This window comes from Giraffa tippelskirchi, chromosome 13, assembly GCF_054371585.1.
Source record: "Giraffa tippelskirchi isolate mGirTip1 chromosome 13, T2T-mGirTip1v1.2.pri, whole genome shotgun sequence".
NCBI lineage: Eukaryota > Metazoa > Chordata > Mammalia > Artiodactyla > Giraffidae > Giraffa > Giraffa tippelskirchi.
In genome coordinates, this window is record NC_137287.1 from 90,123,516 (window position 1) to 90,148,321 (window position 24,806).

A 24,806-nucleotide genomic window follows, 5' to 3' on the forward strand; every position below is an offset into this window, starting at 1 on the left:
CCGATGTGTTCATCTCTCATTTCCCCAGTAACCTCTTCTTGATTGAGGCTTTTGGAGGTAGATTAAGGGCAAAATCTCAGCAGAACCTTTAAACTCAAAAATAAACATCATCCTTCCTTAACAGAGGATGAATCTACCGGTGTGTCCATGGCGGCATTCTACAACAATACAAAGTAGTCTTCTCTAGGAAGCCAGAAGGCAGGCCCCACATCGCATGTTAAGTCTGTCACCCAGCACTTGGCCTAGAAGGAGGAGGAGTGCTGTCCGCTGGTAGCAGCTGGCTCAGAAGTATGTGAACAAGTCAATGAAAGCCAAACTGCAGGGCTCCAGGCAAGGCTGAGCAGGAGGGCAGGTAGCTGGAGCATGCTTAAGGCATCCTGCTGCCATATCACATATACAAGGAATTCACCTGTTTTCTCTTAGAAATAATTCAGCAAGAAGGAAAAAAACTAAGTTTATTAGCAAAAAAGTGATTCATGAAAGGTGGCTCAAGGTATCATCTTAACCACTTTAGAGAAGTTTAATCACTGATGTCTTTGCACTGATTCATGCTTCCTACTTCCTATATTTATTTGGCAAAAAAGTGATTCACATATGTAATAAGCATGTTTGATATATGCCACATACCTGGGATGGTGTTATCCAAAATAAAAGCCACACAGCCTCCTACAAACATAGCAGTTGTGAGAAGAACATTCAACACTTGATCGATTCCTGTTATCCCTAAAAACAACATAGCAACAGGTCACAGTCAGAACAGACTTGTCTTTGACTTAAAAAGGAACACTAGGGTGGACCCTAATTCAGTCAATGCAGTGCATGAAAGTGTAAATTTCTACTGTGCATGTATAAATTTTTGCCAGTAATGCCTTAAACTACTATGACAATAATAGTAAATAAACTATTTAAACTACCTTCGACAATAATCAAGTTATCTCCATAAGGAAAATTTCTAACAATGATTCACAAAAAGTAAATCTAATAGAGGGGACTTCCTGGGTGGTCCAGTGGTTAAGAATTCCAATGCAGGGGACGAGGGTTCGGTCCCTAGTCAGGGAACTAAGACCCCACGTGCCTCAGAGCATGTGTACTGCAACTAGAGAACCCGCACACTGTTCAATGAAAGAGACTGTGTACCACAACTAAGACCCAGCACGGTCCCCACCCCAAATCTAATAGAGTGAAGTTCACTCTATAATGAACTAGGAAGCCTTCAGGGGTGCTGGGGAGTGTTGCTTGCAGATTAAAAAAAAAAATCAATATAAAAGATGGCTGCTGTAAGGTTGAAAAATTTACAAAGTGAATAACAAAATATTTGTGAGATCAGGAATCAAATGAAGGGCTTCAGAATTCTGGGTTACTAATTAGTGCTTAGCTGCTTTTAATTTAGAGCAAATTTATTTCTAAATTTATTTCTAAAATTTATTTCTAAAGATGTCATTATATGAATGAGATACATTAAAATAGAAATTCACACACTTTTTGTATTAAAAAATATAATGATCTCCAACAGAAAAATAACATGTTTGGTGAGAATGTGGAGAAAGAGAAATCATTGTGTTCAACATACCTGACGGGAATGTTGTGAGCAATGTTCCATAGCTCACCTGCTATGGAAAACAGGTGTTCCTCAAAAAGTTAAAGAGAATGGCCCAACAATTCTATTCCTAGGCATATACCCAAAAGAATTAAAAACAGGTACTCAAATAGTCCTCATTACCAGGCAGATTCTGTTATTTGTGAATTGCCTACACACTAAAATTTATTTGTAAACCCAAAATGAATACTTGTGGTGCTTTTAGTCATTCACGGACATGTACAAAGCAGTGAAAATTTTGAGTCACCCAACACACATGTTCCCAGCTGAGGTTAAACAAGGTAATGCTCTGTCTTCTGGTTTCAGCTCTCAGACTGTAAACAATATTCTTTTAGCAGTCTGTATAATACCACATTTTTTTTTTTTTGCATTTTTGTGCTGCTTTATTGGTGATCTCGCTATTTAAAACAGCCCCATTGCAAGATGGCCATGATGTGCCTAACGGAGAAAATATGTGAGATGAATGTCATTCGGGCATGAGATCTAGTGCTATTGACTATGTTCTCCCAAGAGCAATGGTTCAGGATCTGCTAGGTCCATATGCTTGGGGATTTTATAGAACATAACTACCATGAGTGAGAAGTGCCTGTACTTGCAAATCAATGTCCATAACAGTACTATTTACACTAGTCAAAAAGTAGAAACAACCCAAATGTGCATCACTGGAAAAATGGATAAACAGATTATGGTATACACATACAATGGAATATTATCTAGCCATAAAAAGAAATGAAATACTTATATATGGATAAATCTTGAAAACATTCTGACAAATGAAAGAAGCCAGACATAAAAGGTCACATACTGCAGGATTCCATTTATGAAATATTCAGAATAGGTAAATTCATAGAAATAGAAAGCAGACTGGTGGTTGCCAGGAGCTGAGAGGAAGGAAAATGATGGGGGTTAACTACTTAATGGGTATGAAATTTTATTTTGGGCTGATGAGAATGTTTTGGAAACCAGACAGAGGTGGTGATTATACAACACTGTAAATGTACTAAAATACCACTGAACTGTTCACTTTAACATGATTAATTTTATGTTATGTGAAAATCTAAAAAAAAAAACCAGCTAAAAAAAAAAATACACACACACATATATAAAATGATCCCCAATTCTGCAGAAAATGTCAGCAGCAAAACTTGTTTCTTAAGATGTTCTTTTTTTGTTCATTCTTTATGACATTTGGGTATTAACATAAAAAGGAATTGGGGACTTCCCTGGTGGTCCAGTGGTTAAGACTTTGTCCTCCAATGCAGGGGTTGCAGGTTTGAACCCTGGTCAGTGAGCTAAGATCTGACACGCCTTGTGGCCAAAAAGTCAAAACATAAAACAGAAGTAATGTCGTCACCAAGTTCAATAAAGACTTTAAAAATAGCCCACATCACAAAGAACTTTTTAAAAAAGGAATTAAACACACACACACAACTATATATATAAAATAGGTAACTAACGAGCACCTACTGTATAGCACAGAGAATTCTGCTCAGTGCTCTGTGGTGACCTAAATGGGAAGGAAATCCACAAAAGAGGGGGTATGTATATTTGTATAAATGATTCACTTTGCTGTACAATAGAAATGTATGCAACATTGTAAAGCAACTATATTCCAATAAAAATGTTTTTAAAAAGGTTGATCTTGAACTCAAAACATTTGTAGTCCCAATAGAAAAACATGTATAGCAAAGTGTATGAGGTTGAGTTTCAAGAAATTCTAAGTTTTAATATAGCCTTAGTCTGAAAAATCAAAATGTTTTACAGAGGCATTCTCCCAAAGGGTAGGGTCCTGATTTGTTTGGGTTTTTTTCAAAAAAAGAACAGATGGAAGCAGGGAGAGGAAGAAAGAGAAAAGGAAAGAAGGGAGACTGGGCCATGCACATCAGTTATATGCATGTGCCAACTCAAGTGGGGAGTGCAAAGGGATTCAAGTTAAACTTCAGCCAAGTGGGACTGCAATGAAATACACAGATGAACATTCGTTGAAATGATTCCTGAAGTTCTGTGAGCTGGTGACTGCGGTTCCAATGCTGCCACAAGATTCAAGGCCTGTTTCTCCTACCTGTGACGAGAGGGTTCTGTCTGAGGTAACTTGGAAGGACGAGCCCAAAGAAGATTGAAAATCCAAGCACAAAGAGGTTCCGGGAAGAATTTAAATCAATGAACTGCAAGTTAGAGAGTCCAACAGCTGTGATCATTCCTAGATAGAAGACATCAGACCACAAGTTCCATTATCTCACCTATGGCATGGATGACAAATACACTGTCCAGGGCAGACTCCCTACAATGGCCTTTCTCTGTCCAATCAGAAACAAGTTGGGAGACCTGTGCAGTGTCAGGACAGAACCAGAATGTGATCACCTGACTCAGGCACTGTCTGGGTTTATTCAGGGGCATAAACATTACACTTTCTTTAGACCAGGCAGAAAACTAAAGACAATGGTTCCCCTTAAAAACTCAATTTAAACATTTCAATTACATTAGGATACGGGCCTGAATATCAGGTCCCTGATTACTAAACTGAATGGCACAGAGATCAAATTGACTCCCTTCTGTAAAAACCGACAGTTTTAAATGGCCCACAGGGAGAAGATATCTGAGCTTAAACCAATTAGAAATGGCAACTAGGGACTTCCTTGGTGGTCTAGTGGTTAAGACTACTTACAATGCAGGGGGTGTGGGTTCGATTCCTGGTCAGAGAACTAGGAACTAAGACCCCACATGCTTGTCTATGGCCATACCATCTGAACATGCCCAATTTCATCTGATCTCAGAAACTAAGCAGGGTCGGGCCTGGTTAGTACTTGCATGGGAGATCCCACATGCTGTACGGTATGGACAAACGAAAGAGAAAAGAAAAGAACATTGCTCCTGAAGGTCTTATCTGCAACTAAATCCGTAATGGAATAATTCAGATACAAGAAAAGAAACAGCTTCTATACCACATTAAAAAATGTGATATCCAAAGATATCTGCAGAGGATATTCAAGGCAGCATGGTTTCAATAAAGCGTAAGAACCTTAAAAAAATGGCAACTAGAGACTAAAATTTAATCTGATTTTTCCTAGCTCAGTTATTCTACCTTTAATATCAATTCAACTCAGCAAATGATACGCATTTATATGTTTATAAGGTATATCCTTTTGTATTTTAAAATAGAAATTTATCATTACCTTCAGTCTCACTGAAGGAATTCCTTAGCAATGTGAAGAAAGAAAAGGAGCTTGAGAAGAAAGCCAACTATCAAGGAAATGGAATTTTACCAAAGAGAGTACAGAAGAGGGCACCAAGCACAGGATCTGGAAGGGAGGCGAAGAGGGCACTGAACTTTCCGATCATGCCCAACGCCAGCATGAGGGCTGCGCCGTACTGTATCACCCGACGACTGCCAACCTGCAGGACACACAGAGGGCAGAGACAGGCATTCACCTTGAGGTCCTCCAAGAGCACACAGAACTACTCAGGTCCCAGCAGGCAAATGTGACCAAAACCCATAGACAAAATCTAGATTGCTCTTAAAACTTTTAGTTAAGAGGGTCTAACTTTACAATGAGTCTTTAGTCTAACTTTACAATGAGGATTGATATCAATACATAACTACTAAAAACACATCCAGGGTAAAAAGATTCTCACCATCTTTCCTTGTTCCCATCCCATCTGGTTCCTGCTGGAAGCTGACTCCTCGCTTCATTTGACTATGGGGACCCCAGGGCTTGACCTATGGGTCTCTGAGCCCTGGGCAATGTCACCTCACTCTGCACTCACTCCTGAGCTGTGTTCTTGGGTTTCTTAACGTCCACAGCCACCAGCCAGGATGATCTTGTAGTGTCTCAAATCCAAAATGCAAAAAATACACTTGGCCCCTGCTTTTCTTCTGGGTTCTGGCAGATCAGACAAAACAGTTCTGGAACTTCTCCTTCTGGCATATTATTCATGAGAGGTGGCACAGCCTAGAGACCACTGTGTGCAGGATTCTAGAGCCCAGCTGCCTGACTCCTATCTTGGCTCCATCTCTAACCATATGACGGGCATTAGTCTCTCTGAGTGGCAGGATCCTCATCTCCGTAACAATGAACAGGGTGCTTCTGCTTTGAGGATTAAATAAGCTGTATATATAATAGTCTGAACAACACCTGGCAAGCATTAGGTTATTTGATAGCCTCCCACCTGAACTTGCTTCCTCTGGCCTTTCTTCTGCCCACCTGTCCTCTCCACTGCAATGGAGTAACCTCTTTAACATCATGATTTGGGAGGTGAGGTCCCTGCCTACGTCTTCTGGTGCTCATCCCCCTCCTGGCCAGTTCTCAGACACACATCAGAGTACCGATATTACCCTAAAGCTACCTCCCCTGCAAAGCCTTCTTTCATTACAAGGCTCGCCTCTCCCAACATTGGACTTCTGCAGCATCACACACAGCATTTCCCATGTGGCCCCAACTTTACTGGTTAAGCTTGATCTCTGCCTTCTAGAGCTTCCATCTAGTCCACTGTCACCCAGGTAGCAAGAGACGGAGCTGGTACTGGGCTCAAGAATCCTGCACTATTGGTCTCTACTCTGTGCTGCCTCTCCCAAGAGAACATCCTGAGGACAATAAACTGAATAAAAGAGCTTCCAGAAATGGAATAGTGTCCATAATGCTTTATGTGTGAGTTACAATGAATAGGAAATGGCTATTTAAATAATTAAAATGAAACGAAATGTAAAAACGGACTCAGTTGTACTAGCTTTATTTCAAGTGTTCAGTAGGAATAAGTGGCTGGGGGCTCCCTCAGGGGATAGTGCAAGTACAGAACATTTCTACTACTGCACCATTCTCCTGGATGATGCTGGGCTAGACCTTCCAAGAGCTTCTCAATGAGCCCAAGGGTCAAGTTCAGAGCAAGAAGCAAATCTTTTACTAAGCTACCCAGCTAGAATCAGTCACAGCTGATGCTGGAGCCTAGCTTCCATTATTACAATTTACAGCTCATCCCATTATACCACCATTAAGTGCAGGGATGCAGTAAAAAGGGTCATGCAAATTGGCAATGGAGCAAAAATGACTTACACTTGGCTACATTTCATAATAAGGAAGCCTTTCATTTACAAAAAGCGAGCATTTTCAGCAAACATTTTCAAGGACCAGCACTTTGGAGTGAGGGGGAAGTGACGGATACAAATATAAGTAAGTCATAAACTTATGATCAAATAACAGTACTGCTGCAATTATTAGGTTGTATGGGAGTCCAGTGGGAAGAAAAAACTCTGAAAAGTTGGGGAGGATTCCCTAGAGATAGTCTTGAGGCATGAGTAAGACAAAAGAGCAACCAGACAGAGGGATCCATCTCCCAGCAGAGTCAGCCCTGTTAGATGTGCAGTGGGGAGGACTGGGCTGGCCCCAAGGATGCCTGAAACAATAAATCTTGTATGAAAACCATGCATGGAGGGCTGATCTCCCTTAGATGCTGTCCAAAAAAAGCAGCAAGTTAGTCACTCTTCTTCTGTTCAACAAACATTAACCAAGTCCCTATTATACATTTCTATTCTAAACACCAGACACACAGCCCTAAAATCCCTGCCCTCCTGGTGCTTATGTGAAGCCTTCACACCTTTCTCACTGCACACTCCCTGGAATCACTTCCGAGGCTCCCTTCTGATCTCCTTCTTGAACTGCAGCTCTGCCTCCAGGGCCACTGAAAAATTGACACTGCATTTCTGACTTTCCAAAAGTGTTCAATAGGGTGGTATGCTGCAGAGGAGAAATGATCTCCTTTTGGATACCATCAAAAAAGATAGTATGGCCAAGAAGATGGTGTTTACTCTTCCTAGAAATAAACTTAGGTCTAAATATTGTATAACAATATTTCTAGTTTGCTTATCTAACCACATGCTAAATGCTTTACATGAAGTAATTCCCAAATTTTGCAAGCTATTGTTAATAGACAAGGGCACAGAAATACAGAGAGGTGATGTAACTTGCCCGTGGTCATGTTAGAAGAATATGATGGAGTCAAGGCTGAATCCAAAGCAACCACCTCCCTACCGTGTCATGCTGCCCTTTTCTGTGGGACAGACAGTGGAACACTCTCAACAAAGCAGTCCTGCACATGGAATCCAACCCATCCAACCCACAGAACTTCAGAACACACAGCAGGGTAGGCAGCCTCACCTCTAATCAAGTAGCCAGAATGTCCATGTCTGTACATGGAATGCCATAACAGGATAAAGGAGAGCAAATAGTAGAGTTGCCAGGAAATGGAGACGGATCCTCAGAAAGAGCCACAGATCACCCTCTTTCTGTATGTTCTGGAAGACTGATACAATGGTCCAGACTAATGCTGTCTGAAAGACTTTCACACAATGATGGAAATGTTCTGTATCTGTGCTTTCCTTTGGCATCCACCAGCCACATGTGGCTACTGACTACCATACTGCACAACACAGATCTAGATTTAGAATTGCCAGATTTCAGGTATGAGTTCTTATCAGAAAAGCAACTGTTTCAAGCCCTTCAGCTAGATAAAAGGCAGGATACAGCCTTGAAACTTCTGCTTCCTTTTTCCTGGGCAGGGATCTTGCATTAGCCACATGGCTTAGGCCACAGAGAAGCTTCTGGTGCTAGTTTCACTTCCCCACCCCAAGGCATCTGTGTAGATGGCTGAATTATAGCCCCTTGTGAGTCAGGGTAATGGAGCTAACTCCAGGGCCGATATTGCCCCTTAAATTGATAAGGCCTCTGCTAGGGGAAGTGGCTCCAAAGGAATTCAGAGGCAAGATCAACTGGCTCAATTAAAAAATGCTGACAGGGTGCCTTTTCAGAATAAGCCAGCATCATCTAAATTATAATAAAGGTAATTATTCCTCAAGCCATCTCAGTAATGTTTTAGAAGGAACCCTGATGACAGCACTACTTACTCCCTATAGTGACTCTAGTTAAATTATCTGTGATGTATTTTAAAGAGGTGCAGAAAGAGAGCTGGCTTGTTACACTGTTTCCCCAAGAGTCCCTCCATCTATAATAATTTTATCATTATGTTATTTTGGATTAGTTATAGGTCTACAGGTTCATGGCAGCAAACTGCCTAGAGAGTTAATGGCTTACACCCTACTTGGTGCCCATTTGACCCTTCCCTTACCTCTGTGTGCTCAGTATCTGCAGCAATAGGACCCAGGCATCCTGGAAAGAAATGCCCATCAGGCAGCCCTCACATGTCATGTACAAGGAGAGACAGGCAGTAGGTGTGGCTACTGGCACACCTAAGGTTGAGCTCTGTGATGGCCTGGCCAACTTACAGAAAAACCAACCAGCAAGTCAGGCTTGTACAACGTATGCTCTACTCCCTCTCACCTGGATTTGCAGTTAAAATTAACCAAACCAAGTATCTGGTTTCTTTCTCTTGGTTATAGAATTGTGCAAAGAGCTGGAGGAAGATTTCTAATTTTAAAGAGGTCAAATGATTCTAGAATGCACCAACTCACCCCCAAGTTCTCAAGATACAAGGGTGAGGAGAGGGAGACCTCTGACTCATGCAGTCCACCCTGGATGATGGTGAACCAGTTCTAACCATGTCTAGCTGCACAGCATATGATGGCCAGGGCTGAGCTGCATTCCTCAACACCCTGGGCAAACAGCAAGCATTGGCCCAAAGCAACTGGGATATAAAACTTATTTCCTAGTAAATCTGAAAGGCCGAGAAGCAGCCTCCTTGTTCCTGAAGCTAGACTGTGGTATGTATGCTTGGAGTGGGGTTGTGGGGAGAGATAAGTGGGGAGGACTTCAGACCAGGTACTGCTTCAACCTGAGTGACTTGTTATGGCTTGTTTTGTTCACTAACTCCACAACAGATTTCATCTGAAAGAGAAGAATGATGCTACTACAGTTTGAAAACTGCATTAGTTCTTTACTGTAAGATTGATTTATTTGTAATAAGTAATGTAATTTCTGGGCCTCCCTGGTAGCTCAGCTGGTAAAGAATCTGCCTGCAATGCAGGAGACCCTGGTTCAATTCCTGGGTCGGGAAGTTCCCCTGGAGAAGGGATAGGCTATCCTTTCCGGTATTCTTGGGCTTCCCTGATGGCTCAGACAGCAAAGAATCTGCCTGCAATCTGCCTAGGTTTGATCCCTAGGTTTGGAATATCCCCTGGAGGAGGGCATGGCAACCCACTCCAGTATTTTTGCCTGGAGTATTCCCACAGAGAGAGGAGACTGGCGGGCTGCAGTCTATGGGGTCGCAAAGAGTCAGACATGACTGAGCAACTAAGCACACAGACAGAATGCAATTTCTAATCTAGAATTAGTGCCATTTCCTAACTGGTCTCCTGTTTCCACCCTCTTCCCAGACCCCAGTCATCTACTTTCATCATAGCAGCCATAGTAATTCTTAAAAAAAAAAAAAAAACACCAGATGGACTCACACCCTGAGGGACCCTCCCCCTCACCACTTCCACTTAGCCTTTAGCAGCCTTTAAGGCCTGCATGACCTGGTCCTCAGTTACCTCAAGAACCTCATCTGCTAACCACACCCACTCCCATCTCTGCTCCTGTCACACTGGCCTCCTTGCTGATCTGCAGCATGCCAGGGTGGTTCTGTGATAGGGCTCTGCACTGGCAGTGCCCCCTGCCTGAATACTTCTTCCCTAGGTACCTGTAAAGTTCCCTCCCTCAGCTCCATAAGGTCTTTGCTCAAGGTCACCTTCTCAATGAGGCTTAGCCTGACCACCCTAACTTACCCTCCTGATCCCCCCATTTTGCTCCATATTTCTGTCATACTTATTATGCTTACTATTTATTGCTTGTCTTCCTCTGATAGAATGTAAACTCCATAAAAGATGGAAACATTTTTCTTTTTCATTCACTGATGTATCCCAAGTGCCTAGAACAGTGGCCTGGCAAAGGGTCAGTGCTTAATAAAAATTTGTAGAATGCATGAAGGAATAGCACCTGAATGCCTGCCTACCTAGGCCAGTCAAGGGGAAAGAGACCTCTATCAGCATTCCAAAAACCCATCAATGAATCAAAAAGAGATGGGGAAGAAGACAATCTCAGAATTGGAGGCCATCCTTTCAGAACTCACAGTGGCCAGACCAATCAACAAAATGGATCAACTTTTAGAGGCCCAATCATTTAATTATAAAAATATCTGTACCTTAGTAATTCCCAAAACTCCAATGTTGGGACTGGATGAAGTAGAGCCATTCCCAGTACCAAAAATGCCATCGAGAACACAGGAGAGACCCTCCACGAAAATCCCCCTAAAAGGTAAAGGAATAGAGTAAAGAAAAACATTAATTCAATGGGAGAAATACTCTGAAATAGTCTAAATGGTTGTGACCCAAAGGCAGGGTCCACAGACCTGTAGCCTCTACTCTCCCCAGGAGGGGTTAGGAATGCAGAATCTCAAGCCACACCCCAGATCTGAACATGTGCATTTTAACAGGGTTCTCCATGCTCATTCAACTTTCAGAAGCACATCTCTGAATCACATATTAGACACAAGTGTTTAAAAATTATTCCAAATTAAAATATTTTTGCCAGAAAGTAATCATTTGTGGCAATCTAAGACAACATAGGTCATCCACAGATTTGATTCCTTTCCTATTAATACAGTTTTATCAGAAAGGAAACGCTTTGTAATTTTATAAATGTTGGAACTTTCAAAAGGACCAATATATAAATAATTTACTCATATGCAGTAGCTCCACTAGAGAAAAATGGAAAAACTAGGGCTCTAAACACCAACAGAAGCAATGCAAAAGATGCAGAGATATCAGCCCTTTTGTTCTCATCACACACAATTCCTTCTGGAAGGGTGGCAGCTGACTGGGAAGGGTGGGATGATCTGGGCTACTTTATTTTCTTTACAGCTTCTATAGGGCCCAATTTAACCCCAGCATCAAGAAACTGACTATATCTACTGAGAATATAAACTTCACAGCTCATAAACCTCTAGATTTTACAGACTTCATTTATTCCTGCTCTTGTCTCTCTCTATATGAACTGTAACTGTGAAAGGAACAGAAGGGAAAACAAGAAATCAAAGGGGACAATACCTCCATGATCCCAAACCAAGCGAAGAACAATGGCAGTGTCTGGCACTTGTTTTGGTGAGTTTAAGGTCTGGAGAGATCTCACAGAGAATGTCTTATATGACTGTCACCATGAGAAAGAAGGGTGGGAATTCTGCTCTATATTATTTGGATGTGGAAAATGAGAGCAAAACAGGGGCAGTTACTTATTCAAAACAAACAGCCAATAAAGAGCCCTGATGCTTGGCTACTTCATGTTGAAACTCTTGACTGTCCAAACCAAAGAGCAAAGTATGAGGCACTGGGCCCAGTGAAGAGTTCATTTTCTCAGGAACCCACCTGTTTATTGCATGTATGGGAGGTGATGGGGCACAGGACAACCTTGCACAGGCATAGTAGTCCCCGATAGACTCGATAATACTGGCAACGACTGCACTGAGCATGCCGATGACACCAGCTGCAGAGATGGTGGGCAGTCCCCACTGAACTAAGGAAGAAAAACAAGCATGAAAGCCTCATAAACTTTCTTAGAGGGGTAGGCAAATATCAGGATATTGAGTCATTCAGTATGTCAGAGGACTCTACAAGAACCACTCAGATTTTTAAAGCTTATGGTAACTATTTTTACACATAAGTTGTCAGTGCAAGATGCCTGGGAATAGTTTCTGAGTTGAATGAAAACAGTCATAATCAGGATTGGTCTGCTTTATTTAAAAGAAGAAATTGTTTGACTGGAAGAGGTGGGTGCTCCTCTTTCTTGCTTCAAAGCCACACTCAGTGTCTGCTAAATTAGAATTTAACATAGCCTGCTATGTTGGGATGGGTATTTGTATGCAGAGAATGTTTAGCCCTGCTGTGCAAAGCATGGTACAAAACAGTGCTCCTGTCCAGAGGGAGGCATCAAATGAAAAAGCAGTGAAAAGTCATCACATAAATTTAAATTCCAACAGTAGAACATAGCACAAAGTGTAGACAACCCTTTTCTAGTATAATACCAGCACTTTTTTTTTTTAAGTACACCATGTTACAGAAAATTAAAGAGTTTCCTTTAAGAAAGCAAAGCAAAGTTCCAGGTGGATTCATTTTGAGTATTCCGATTTAAAAGTATATCCATTTGGACAATGAAAACCGCTGATCTTATTTAATAAAAACAACTAAAAATATAAAAGCTGCCTTGAGAATAATAAAGTCAGAATACACTTGGAAACACCAAGAAAAAAAAATAAATAAATAAAAACAGCATGAGGAACCTTCACTGTTAAAATGAACAGACTTCTTTGTCAAGTACCTAGACTTTCTTTCCCTGAACCATTAGTTATTACAGAGCTACTAAGTAGAAAGTACATGAAGAGAAATGTATAAAATGTCTTGTGCAGGGGCTAATAATATACTGAGGGATCAGGACTAAAAGATTTCGAACAGTGTAATGGTTGGATGTCAAATGAAGGTGACCTAAACCAGGTCTCAATCAGCACCAGAAGTCAGGAAGTGCCACAGTCCTTGTTCAAGAAGAGTCTGGAAAGCAGGAGACAGAGTGGAGAAGGTGTTCTGGATGGGCAATCAGTGGACGGACAGAGCCGGGGAGAAATAGGCTGCTGCTCACCAGAGGAGGCCTGGGGCAGGTAGGTTTGGAAGGCCTTGACCAACCCCCTAGAGGGGCTTGGCCTCTGTCTTCTGGGTCATGGGAGCAACCCTAAATTTGGGAGGAGAAAGATAACACATAAAGTAAGATGTACAGAATATTCCTTGGGTGTGTGTATGGACAGAACTTTTCCTTCCTGGAGCTCACTTTACCCCATGGGAGCTGACCAGGGGATGCTGAGGCAGTCTGTATTCAGGGGTTCAAGGTGCAGACCTACCAGCAACTGGCTTGGTCAACATCTCGTCTCTGGATTGGTTTGGAATGGACTCTTCTCATGAAGATGATTTCTTTATCAAGCAACATTTTGTGTTTTCTAAATAACCTATGATACATTTACTTTTACTGAGGCAGCAATATGGTTTGTGTGTCTAGATTTTGGGGTGGGAGTCTTATTTTATTTTGCCATTTATTATTTTCCAGAAATTGCCTTTTATTTTCTCAGTCTTTTCACTTTAATTGCTTTCTTATCCCCCACACTTTGCCTGAAATCCTCAGCAAGATTTTTAAAATCTTTATCCCATTTACTTCAACATTTAAAATTAATAATCTTAATTTTTGACCCCTTTTCCTTCAGATTATTTATTTAAAATTTAAACCTGCTGGCTTCCAGCCTTCTATTTAAGCCTGTTATTTCATCTTTCTTTTTATCTAGAACTTTTAGTTTGTTACTTGATAGCAGGGTTTCTCAGCCTGGCACTTTTGACATTTTGGACAAGAAATCTGTATTTTAACAACCAGTCCAAGCAACTCCTAGCATACTAAAGACTAAGAACCACTGGTCTAGATATATAAAAACTTGTCTCTGGATTAAGATACATGAAAACTTATCTCTGGATTAGAAAATACGTAAGACTACACCCTTCTGGCTCAGGAAGTAGCTCTTTATCTAGGGAAGCTCTAGCAATAGAGGAGCTGGTAGCACTCAAGGGCTGTTGTGAAAAGAAACCAGAGAGCACCCTCTGCAATCATAATGTTAAGGACCTGTCCACTTAGTTATGCCTCCCTGTGCACAGGCCCCATGGTCCCTGAGCAGAGTCTCTCATCTCTCAGCACACGCACAGCTGCTTCTCCGGGACAGCCCACTCTGTGTTTCTGTGAGTATTTGTGCTCATCTTGGGAGCCATATGGACAGGTAGAGAGGACCACCCATATGTGCTGTGGGGGCTTCCTCCTACCTGCCCTCCCATGCCTTCTCCTGAGTCCCTCATCAACTGACTTTTAATCTCATTTTATCTCAGATTACGTTTATGAACCTTGTATGGAGGGGCCAGGTATACATAAATACATATTTATACCATATAATCTGATGAGATTCAGAATGCTTTAGAAAGACTACACTTTTTACACTGTTTATAAATGTGTTAAGACCAGGAGGAACAACTGCCAGAATCACTATCATTTAACATGCTTAGAACATTTATCTTTGACCTAATCTTATTATTTTTGGCTTTACCTCACTGTCAGAAAATATGAAAATGTGACTACTGGACAGGGGTGTAAACTGGCACAATCTGACTAAGCTCAGGCTTTATTCTAATCAAAACTTTAAATGCTGGGAACAGAGTCTTCACATTACAACAAGCATGTAATAATCACTGGGTTCACACAAAACACTTCTGGGGCTGGGGTCCAGAAAATGCTACACATGAATCCAAGTGATACCTCACAGCTGGGGATGGATCATCCACCCCTGCCACCTGGCCAAGAGTTACCCAACAATGAAATTATAACTTAAGATCCATTGTCTGTTTGTGAATATTAGTTTACCTGACAGGTGTGACCAAATTAAAAAAAAAAAGATCATTGCTACCTATTGAAAGATTATACCACTTCCACCAGGCTTGAGTAGTCTACTAATCTTCAGGCCCCTCCTGCTCAAGTCTGTTCATTTTGGTGGTTTGGGTACTGTGCAGCTCTATACTTGCCTTTCTAGGCAGCTGACCTCAAATCCTGGCCACTAGAGCTCAAATCTTGCAAGAGGCTCCTTGAGCCTGGGATTTTGTCCTAATGGTACCAAAAGAATCAACTGGTACAACTGAGAAGAGAACTGGTTAGTCTCTACGGTCCTCTGGAGACAGAGGCTCCTGCCTCCCTTCTCTGCTATCTAATCCTCTGAAGGCCAGAATGGTACGACTTTCAGAGCATGCTCTGTAACAAAGAAGGCCTTTGGTGTTGCAGAGCTTCCTGCCAACTCCCAACTCCTCTAGGTTGGACCCTTGTGGGCTCCTGACCACTCTTGGCCACCAGAATACTTACATGGGTATGGGACCTTAAACCACGGGGCTACCAGAAGCACACCCTGCCTGGCATCAGTTCGAGCATAGAAGCCATACTTCGTGCTGTCAGGAGGGAAGACATCTGTCACTGTGAAGATGAAGCAGAGTAGCCAGGACACAAGGATGGCCAGGATGATCTGAAGTGGTCAAAGGAAAAAGCTCTGTCAGGCCAACAGAAGTCGCGGTTGCTAGCAAAACATGCCTTCCTGCAGTGGGATTATTATATCTCAGAGCCCAGCAGTACTTTGCAGAAAAAAACACATAAAGGATCTGCGTAAAACCTATTCCTTGAATGGAATCACATTTAGAGAGAGCAGTTTCATACAGTAAAGTTATTTAGTTTGAAACTGGCTAGTAAAATAAGAATAATGGACAACGGGCCTGAAAAGGCCACGTGGAGTCCGATCTCCCTCACTTCCAAGGAGGATCGATGTCCTCTTATGTACTGTTAAAAAGACTCCATGGACTCTTGGATGGCATCACCAACTTGATGGACATGAGTTTGAGCAAGCTCTGGAAGTTGATGGACAGGGAAGCCTGGCGTGCTGCAGTCCATGGGGTTGCAAAGAGTCAGATACAACTGAGCAACTGAACTGAAAAGGACTCCAGGACTGGAAACTTCTACCACTTCTAAAATTTAGGTCCATGATGATTTGGGTGGTCATTAGTACTCTGATATCATCACACAGACATGGTCCCTCAGGACAGTCTGCTTAAACCCCTCTCTCTTCTCATTATAAACATTTTACATATGAACTAAATGCAATACTGTCTCAAAAAAAAAAGGTAATTACTCACAGGGAACATTTTGAAAAGCTGTAACTTATATGCAGTCCATCCTTTCTTGGATTTGTAAATTGGGAGAGGAAATTTAACATTTCTGGCATACTGAGAAAACAGTAATACTAGGAAAATAGTCCTGAGGAGAGAAAGAAAATGAACTAGGTTAAAGGCTGTTACATCTATCTTAAAAATAATACTCAAAGTTTCAATGACAAAATTGACCACATGTGTTCAATTCATTTCTCTAGAAAGCTGCTATTCCTCTATTATTTGGGAAATGTCTTTTGGAAATTCCATTTTTAGATAACATTTCTAGATATGGAAATGAGATTGTCATGTAAATGCTTCAGCTAAATATTCCTTAATAGATGAAGATAAACCAAAGAATGTACATACTGATAGGAAAAGTTCATGCTATGTGAGGAAAAAGACAAGATTCCAGATACACACTGCATAGTAAAATTACAACTATGAATTAACTAAAAAACAAGCAACTACCACACAAGAGTGCATGTGTACACATATGCATGAATGCAAATAGGTAAGAAGGACAGGATCCAAAGGCTCACAAGGATTGGCTTATTCCCCGTTTTTCTGTATGTTCTGATTTACTTGGAAGGAACATAACTTACTTTTAAAAAGCAAAAACTAAACTTAAATATTTAAGAAAGCTATATACAATAGCATTCAATATTAATAATATTCCTGGCCTTCCCTAGTGTGGCTCAGTGGTAAAGACTCTGCCTGCCAACGCAGGAGATATGGGTTCGATCCCTGATCCAGGAAGATCCCACATGCAACAAAGCAACTAAACCCATGTGCCACAACTATTGAGCCTGTCTGTGCTCTAGAGCCCAGGAGCCTCAACTACTGAAGCCTGTGCTCTGCCACAAGTGAAACCACCTCAATAAGAAGCCCAGGCATTGCAACTAGAGTAGCCCCTGCTTGCAACAACTAGAGAAAAGCCCAAGCAGCAACAAAGACCTAGCACAGCCAAAAATAAATTTTTAAAAATTATATATATATATATATATATGTACATATACATGTGCATGTGTGCTTAGACGCTCAGTTGTGTCTGACTCTGAGACCCCATGGACTGTAGACTGCAATGTTCCTGTTCCTCCCTCCACGAGGATTCTCCAGGCATGAATACTGGAGTGGGTTGCCATGCCCTCCTCCAGGGGATCTTCCCAACCCAGGGATTGAACCCAGGTCTCCTGCAATGCAGGCGGATTCTTTACTGTCTGAGCCACCAGGGAAGCCCAAGAATACTGGAGTGAGTAGCTAGTTATCCCTTCTCCAGGGGAACTTCCTGACCCAGGAATTGAACTGGGGTCTCCTGCATTGCAGGTGGATTCTCTACCAGCTGAGCTACCCGGGAAGCCCATACAATATATTCATATACAAATAATATTCCTGAGATTTCTGTCTCAAGACATTATGCACTGGTCTTCCCGCCCATTAGCCTACCCTTCCACAGTAGCTTCTATAATCATCCACTTTACAGAGAGACAAAGCCAGCAGTCCAAGATCATGCAGCTATGTTGGCCAGGGGTCTAGCTCTACAGCCTGGGCTCTGAACTATGCTGCCTCTTTGTGAGGGGAGGGATGTCTGGGAGGACTCAAAAGTTTCCCTATAACAAGTCCTACACTCTTGATCCAGCTATGCTGAATGCTGCAGGAAGCTGGTGGTCCGGTGACCCCCACACATCCTCATGTGTCTGGTGCCCCATGTGTGGCAGGTGTGGGATAGCTTCCCATATTGAAATAATGAAGGTATACCATATGTCTCATCACCTGTAGGGACTCATCCTTTCTCTTATAACCTAAGGTAGAGTTGACAGGAAGAGAGGATTCTCAAAGTTAAGCTTAATTGTTCCTGGGAACAGTTCTAATTGCTGAAATGGAATTATCAGTTCCATTGACAGCTAGTCAAGTACCGCTTCACAGTCACACTCCAAATGAGGTGTGGATTGCAGCTGGCTGCCACTCTACCATTTCCTCACCTATGCAGGCACTTCACTGACCTGGTGCCACCACAAAGTCATCAGCTCAGTACCAGTTCAAGGATGAAACATACGTGGTGCCCAAGTTATTCCAACTCCCCCACGAATAGTGATGTTTAACAAAAACCAGTATGACAACGAAGGATACTAAAAGAGGTGTATTTTAAACTTAAATCAACATAAATTTTTCACATCTTAAAAAATGTTACTGATTTACTTCCAATTATACACTACGATCCAAAAAGCCTGGTATCTGTTATTACTGTTCTCATTAGTGCAGCTGACATCTTGCCTGACAGTTACATCTGACAGTTACGGTGTTCACTTTTCAAAGCACATTTAAAAAGGGAAAGGGGACACATAACAGAGTCCAAGAAAGGACACCCAGACTTCAGGTTCAACTCTGGCAACTGGAATTGAGTAAGTGAACCGGGCAGATGAACACTATTCTTCTGCTTTAATTTTAATCCTCAAATACACCTGTGGGAATAGGTAGGGCAGGCAGCCCCATTGCAGAGAGGCAAGAGCAGAGGCTCAGCACTGGATGCTGTGTCAGAGTTCACAAGACTTGGCCCAGCATAGAAGAGACAGGATCTGAGCCTTGATGTTCAGGCCACAGTTCTGTCCACCATACCAGGATTTCCATCTCATGTGACATTTTGCTTATTTGTCTACCTTTGTTTTAACTTTACCTATATTATGCAAGCAATACATACTAAAATGTAGAAAAACTATAAAAGGTAGATAAGCGAAAAGAAAGACACAAAATCTTGAAGACTGCTCATCATCTCACATTGGATGACAAGCATGCAGCACTCTGGTCTACTGAATCCCAGGGCTTTTAGAGCATGTTATTGGGTCCCAGGCACTGGGATTAGAAAGGGAGACAGGACTATCTGAGGTCATCCTTGCCCTTAAGAGCACAAACAGGTCATCAACTAGCCCAAAGAGGAATCCATCATATTTTACATGCTGCTTCCCAACTAGCCTGCAGCCCCAGTTAATGGCCTGACCTCAAGAGATGGCAACCTCCACCAGCACCTTAGTGGCTGCTTAGCATTCTATCTAGTGGCTGTACCACACCACATCTTATTTAAACATGTCCCCTAAAGTATGACATTGGGAGCAACATAAACAACTGCAATGGATCATCTTTCCCTGGCACCAGTGTGAATATCTGCTTATGACAAGTTCCCAGGACTAGAACAGATCTGTCAAACAGTGAATACCTTACTGAAAAGTGTTTTGATACAAATTGCTAAATATTAAATACATACAGAAAGGTTGGGTGAATTTACAATCACATCCAGAGACCAAGAATGTCCATTCGCTAATGTGACCAACAAAGGCTTAATTTCCAAAATATACAAACAGCTCATATATCTCAACAACAAAAAAACAACCCAACTGAAAAATGGGCAGAAGGCCTAAAGAGACATTTCTCCAAAGAACATATACAGATGACCAACAGGCACATGAAAAGATACTCAACATCACTAGTTATTAGAGCAATGCAAAGCAAAACTATAACGAGGTATTACCTCACACTGGTCAGAATGGCCATCGTTAAGAAGTCCACAAATAATATATCTGAAGGTCAGACCAAAAAAGGTCTACAAATGCTGGAGAGGGTGTGGAGAGCCCTCTACACTGTTGGTGAGAATGTAAATTGGCACAGTCACTACAGAAAACAGTATAGAGGTTCCCCAAAAAACTAAAAATAAGTGTTGCTATATGATCCTGCAATCCCACTCATGAACATATATCTGGAGAAATTTAAAAAGATACGTGCACCCCAATGTTCACTGCAGCACTATTTATAATAGCCAAGAAATGGAAACAACTTAAATGTCCATTAACAGGTGAATGGACAAAGAAGATGTGGTACAAAAACTAATCAACTAGATTTCAATTAAAATTAAAATCGAGTGCAAGTCGCTCAGTCGTGTCTGACTCTTTGCGACCCCATGGACTGTAGCCTGCCAGGCTCCTCTGTCCATGGGATTCTCCAGGCAATAATACTGGAGTGGTTTGCCATTTCCTTCTCCAGGGGCTCTTCCTGACCCAGGGATAGAACTCAAATCTCCTGCATTGTAGGCAGACTCTTTACCGTGTAAGCTACAAGGGAAGCCCAAAATTAAAATAACCTATACTAAAAAAACATGATGTGATACATACACACACACATATATATATATATACCTTTGTTTTAAGGTGTGTATATATATACATATATATATATATATACACACCTTTGTTTTAAGGTGTATATATATATACACCTTTGTTTTAAGGTGTATATATATATACACCTTTGTTTTAAGGTATATATATATATACACCTTTGTTTTAAGGTATATATATATATATACACCTTTGTTTTAAGGTATATGTGTGTGTGTGTATATATATATATATATATATATAATAGAATACTACTTAGCCATCAAAAAGAATGAAATGATGCCATTCACAGCAACATGGATGGATCTAGAGATTATCATACTAAGTAAAATAAGTCAGGAGAAAGACAAATACCATTATCACTTACATCTGGAACCTAAAATATGACACAAATGAACTTATCTATAAAACAGTTTCACAGACATACAGAATAGATTTGTAGTTGTCAAGGCGGTGTAAGGGAGGGATGGATTGGTATTTGCAGATTAGCAGATGCAAAATATTATATATAGAATGGATAAACAACAAGGTCCTAGGACTTCCTTAGCAGTCTAACGGTTAAGACTCCATGCTTCTACTGCAGGGTACATGTGTTCAATCCCTGGCTGGGGAACTAAGATCCCATATGCTGTGAGGTCTGGCCAGAAAAAACCAAAACCAAATGAAAAAACAAGGTCCTACTGTATAGCACAGGAAACTATATTCAATATCCTGTGATACACCATAATGAAAAACAATGTGTGTGTGTATATGTATAACTGAATCACTGCTATACATTAGAAATTAACACAAAACTGTAAGTAAACTACACTTCTGTGAAATAAATTAAAAAAAATGTCCATTTGCTACTCACTGTAGCAGGGGGTTTTATACTTTTAAGTGAAAGTGAAAACTGCTCAGTCATGTCCGACTCTTTGTGACCCCATGGATTATACAGTCCATGGAATTCTCCAGGCCAGAATACTGGAGTGGGTAGCCATTCCCTTCTCCAGGGGGGCTTCCCAACTCAGGGATCAAACCCAGGTCTCCAGCATTGCAGACAGATTCTTTACCATCTGAGCCACAGGGGAAGCCCAAGAATACTGGAGTGGGTAGCCTATCCCTTCTCCAGGGGATCTTCCCAACCCAGGAATCAAACTGGCATCTCCTGCATTGCAGGTGGATTCTTTACCAACTGAGCTATCAGGGAAGCCCTTTATACTTTTAAATCCCTACTAATTTCATAAATTTAAAAACACTATCATCATTTATTTGAATACTCATTCTTTAACATGAAAATAGGTATTTCAGCATTGTTTGCAACAGAAAATATTTTAAATAACATGCTTGTGTATCAACTGGGAAATGGTTTGCGTGTGTGCATGCGTGCACGCACTCAGTCATGTCTGACTCTGTGACCCCATGGACTATATAGCCCGTCAGGTTCCTCTGTCCATGGGATTTCCCAGGCAGGAATACTGGAGCGGGTTGCCATTTCTTCCTCCAGGGGATCTTCCTGACCCAGGGATCAAACCTGCATCGCCTACATTGGCAGGTGGATTCTTTACAGTTGCATCACCTGAAAGTAGTTTAATATAGACTATTTGATACTACTTAGCATTGTGCAGTTGTACAAAAAGTGAAACAGATCTAAACAGACTGTCTTGGGAAGGTGACCCCAACAAATTATTGAGGCGAAAAATTATAAAATAATGATAAAGCTGTATATGTGCACATTTGTATTTCTACAGCAATAATGCAAAATATGGAAGGATAAACACTACATTATTGTTAGTTATTCAAGAGAAGATTTTTTTGAGGGGTGGGGTGTGTGGGAGGGGCTATTATTTTACTTTAGATTTCTCTGTTTAAACTCCAAATGCCAAGAATCTCAATGAATTTGGGGATATAGGTAAAATGAGACTTTTCTGGAATGTTTAGTGATGGTACATGGCAATTTATTAAACTATTCTATTTTTGAATAGGTTTTAAGTTATCCATAAGAAAAGTAAACGGAAAAATATTTTCAGGAAAAACACAGTTCCTACTCAGAATTTATGTACAGTGTTAGAAATGGCAGATACTGGTTCACCACACTGACTCTTTCTTTAGAGACAGTCTGTCTGTAAAGGTCACATCTATTGGTTGACTTAGGACACCACAATGACCCATCACCAATACACCTACTGCTAAAGGGTCCCCTTCCATGTGAATATGCATAATGATAACAAGTGAAGGTAGCCCTTTTTAAACACTAATTGGTTATTTGTATTATTATTTTTTTGTTAAGTGGTTGTTCATACTACATCCTTTATTCATTACTCTACCAGGACTCTCTCTCCTTTAAATTAACTGGTGAAATTCTATGAATTGGGAACATTAGCCTTTCTTATGGAGTTTGCTGTATTTTCTCAGATACACTTAAAATTTAGTTTCAATGGTTTTTGATATGAGCTTTAAATTAATCAGTGGTAAAATCAATCTTTCTCTTTTCCTATCTGCCTTATCTAACCTATTTAATATAGGTTTCCTTATAGAACTTTTGTGGTTTTATTTTCCACATTTATGTGTTTAATTCATCTGAAATGTAATTTGATATAAATCAGAAATCTTTTTTCCAAATAATTATTTTCTATACAGTTCATTCTCCACTGATTTCAAACATCATATACTAAGTATTAATTTTTTTATTGGTTATGTTTCTATCCTTTCTGTTCTACTGTATCAATGTCTACCCTGTCCCAGATCACAGTATTAATTCCTAGAATGTATTTTAATTATTGTTAAGGGCAAGTCATCACGCCCTTTTCCCTATTCCTGCATTGATCCATATTATTTTGTCTTATTTATTGGCTAGTACATTCAGAACTTTAAATGATTCTGATAATAAACATTCTTATCTCAGTTTCTGATTTCAACAGGCAGTCTAATATAAGTCTTTCACCATTAATGTATGTTGTTTAGTCACTAAGTTGTGTCCAACTCTCTGCAAACCCATGGACTGCAGCACACAAGGTTTCCCTGTCCTTCAGTATCTGCCAGAGTTTGCTCAAACTCATGTCCATTGAGTTGATGATGCCATCCAAATATTTCATCCTCTGTCACCCTCTTCTTCTGCCCTCCATCTTTCCCAGTATGAGTCTTTTCCAATGAGTCAGTTCTTCGCATCAGATGGCCAAAGTATTGGAGCTTTATCTTCAGCTTCAGCCCTTCCAATGAATATTCAGGGTTGATTTCCTTTAGGATTGTCTGGTTTGATCTCCTTGCTGTTCAAGAGGCTCTCAAAAGTCTTCTCCAGCACCACAGTTCAAAAGCATCAATTCTTCAGCACTCAGCCTTCTCTATGGTCCAACTCTCACATCTGCACATGACCACTGGAAAAACCACAGATTTGACTATACAGACCTCTATCAGCAAAATGATGTCTCTGCTTTTTAATCCGCCATCTAAGTTCATTATAGCTTTTCTTCCACGCAGCAAGCGTCTTTTAATTTCATGGCTGCAGTCATTATCCACAGTGATACTGGAGCCCAAGAAAATAAAATCTGTCACTGCTTCCACTTTTCCCCCCATCTATTTGCCATGAAGTGATGGCATCACATGCCATGATCTTAATTTACTGAATGTTGAGTTTTAAGTCTGCTTTTTCACTCTCTTTTACTCTCATCAAGAGGCTCTTTAGTTTCTCTTCCCTTTCTGCCAGTAGAGTGGTATCATCTGCATATCTGAGGTTGCTGGTATTTCTCTCGCAATCTTGATCACAGCTTGTGAGTCATCCAGCCCAGCATTTTGAATGATGTATTCTGCATATAAGTTAAATAAGCAGAGTGACAATTTGCAGCCTTGACGTATTTCTTTCCCAATTTTGAACCAATCCATTGTTCCATGTCCGGTTTTAAAAGTTGCTTCTTGACCTGCATACGGGTTTCTCAGGAGGCAAGTAAGGTGTATGGGGCACTTAAAAATCATATTTATCACTGCTAACAGTTTGCAGTCGGAACATACATTGATCAATTTTTAAAAATCATCACCATGGTTTTTAAATAAAAAACCATAGTGGATTTTAATAAAAGTAACTTTTCTAATATTTAATCATCCTTGAGTTTCTGAAATGATACATACATTGTTCTTTTACTGTATTATCTGTAGCAGCATTTTCCCAAACCATGTTCCAAGGAACATTCTTTTCAGATATGTTTATAGATGCAGCACTTAAAAAATTATGTGCAGAGCTGTATAGTAAGGCCCTTTTCTGTAAGTTTTCTACACACTTGCATCTTAGAGACTGTATCGAGCCTTTTAAGACATTGAGCTTTAGATATTACTACCT

The 24,806-nt window shown here is 40.8% G+C and overlaps 1 protein-coding gene across 4 annotated transcripts in view; it reads right to left on the reverse strand.

Moving 5' to 3' along the window:
• Positions 1-24,806, reverse strand: part of SLC23A2 (solute carrier family 23 member 2) — a 138,984-nt gene that overhangs the window by 5,627 nt on the left and 108,551 nt on the right. For all 4 annotated transcript variants that reach the window (XM_081560773.1, XM_081560771.1, XM_081560770.1 and 1 more), the window contains exons 9-15: positions 16,320-16,440; positions 15,502-15,658; positions 11,943-12,090; positions 10,724-10,829; positions 4,861-4,990; positions 3,660-3,797; positions 628-723 (exon numbers count right to left, since the gene is read on the reverse strand). In XM_081560773.1, coding sequence (XP_081416899.1) covers positions 628-723; positions 3,660-3,797; positions 4,861-4,990; positions 10,724-10,829; positions 11,943-12,090; positions 15,502-15,658; positions 16,320-16,440 — 896 coding nt within the window. The remainder of the gene's footprint in view (positions 1-627; positions 724-3,659; positions 3,798-4,860; positions 4,991-10,723; positions 10,830-11,942; positions 12,091-15,501; positions 15,659-16,319; positions 16,441-24,806) is intronic.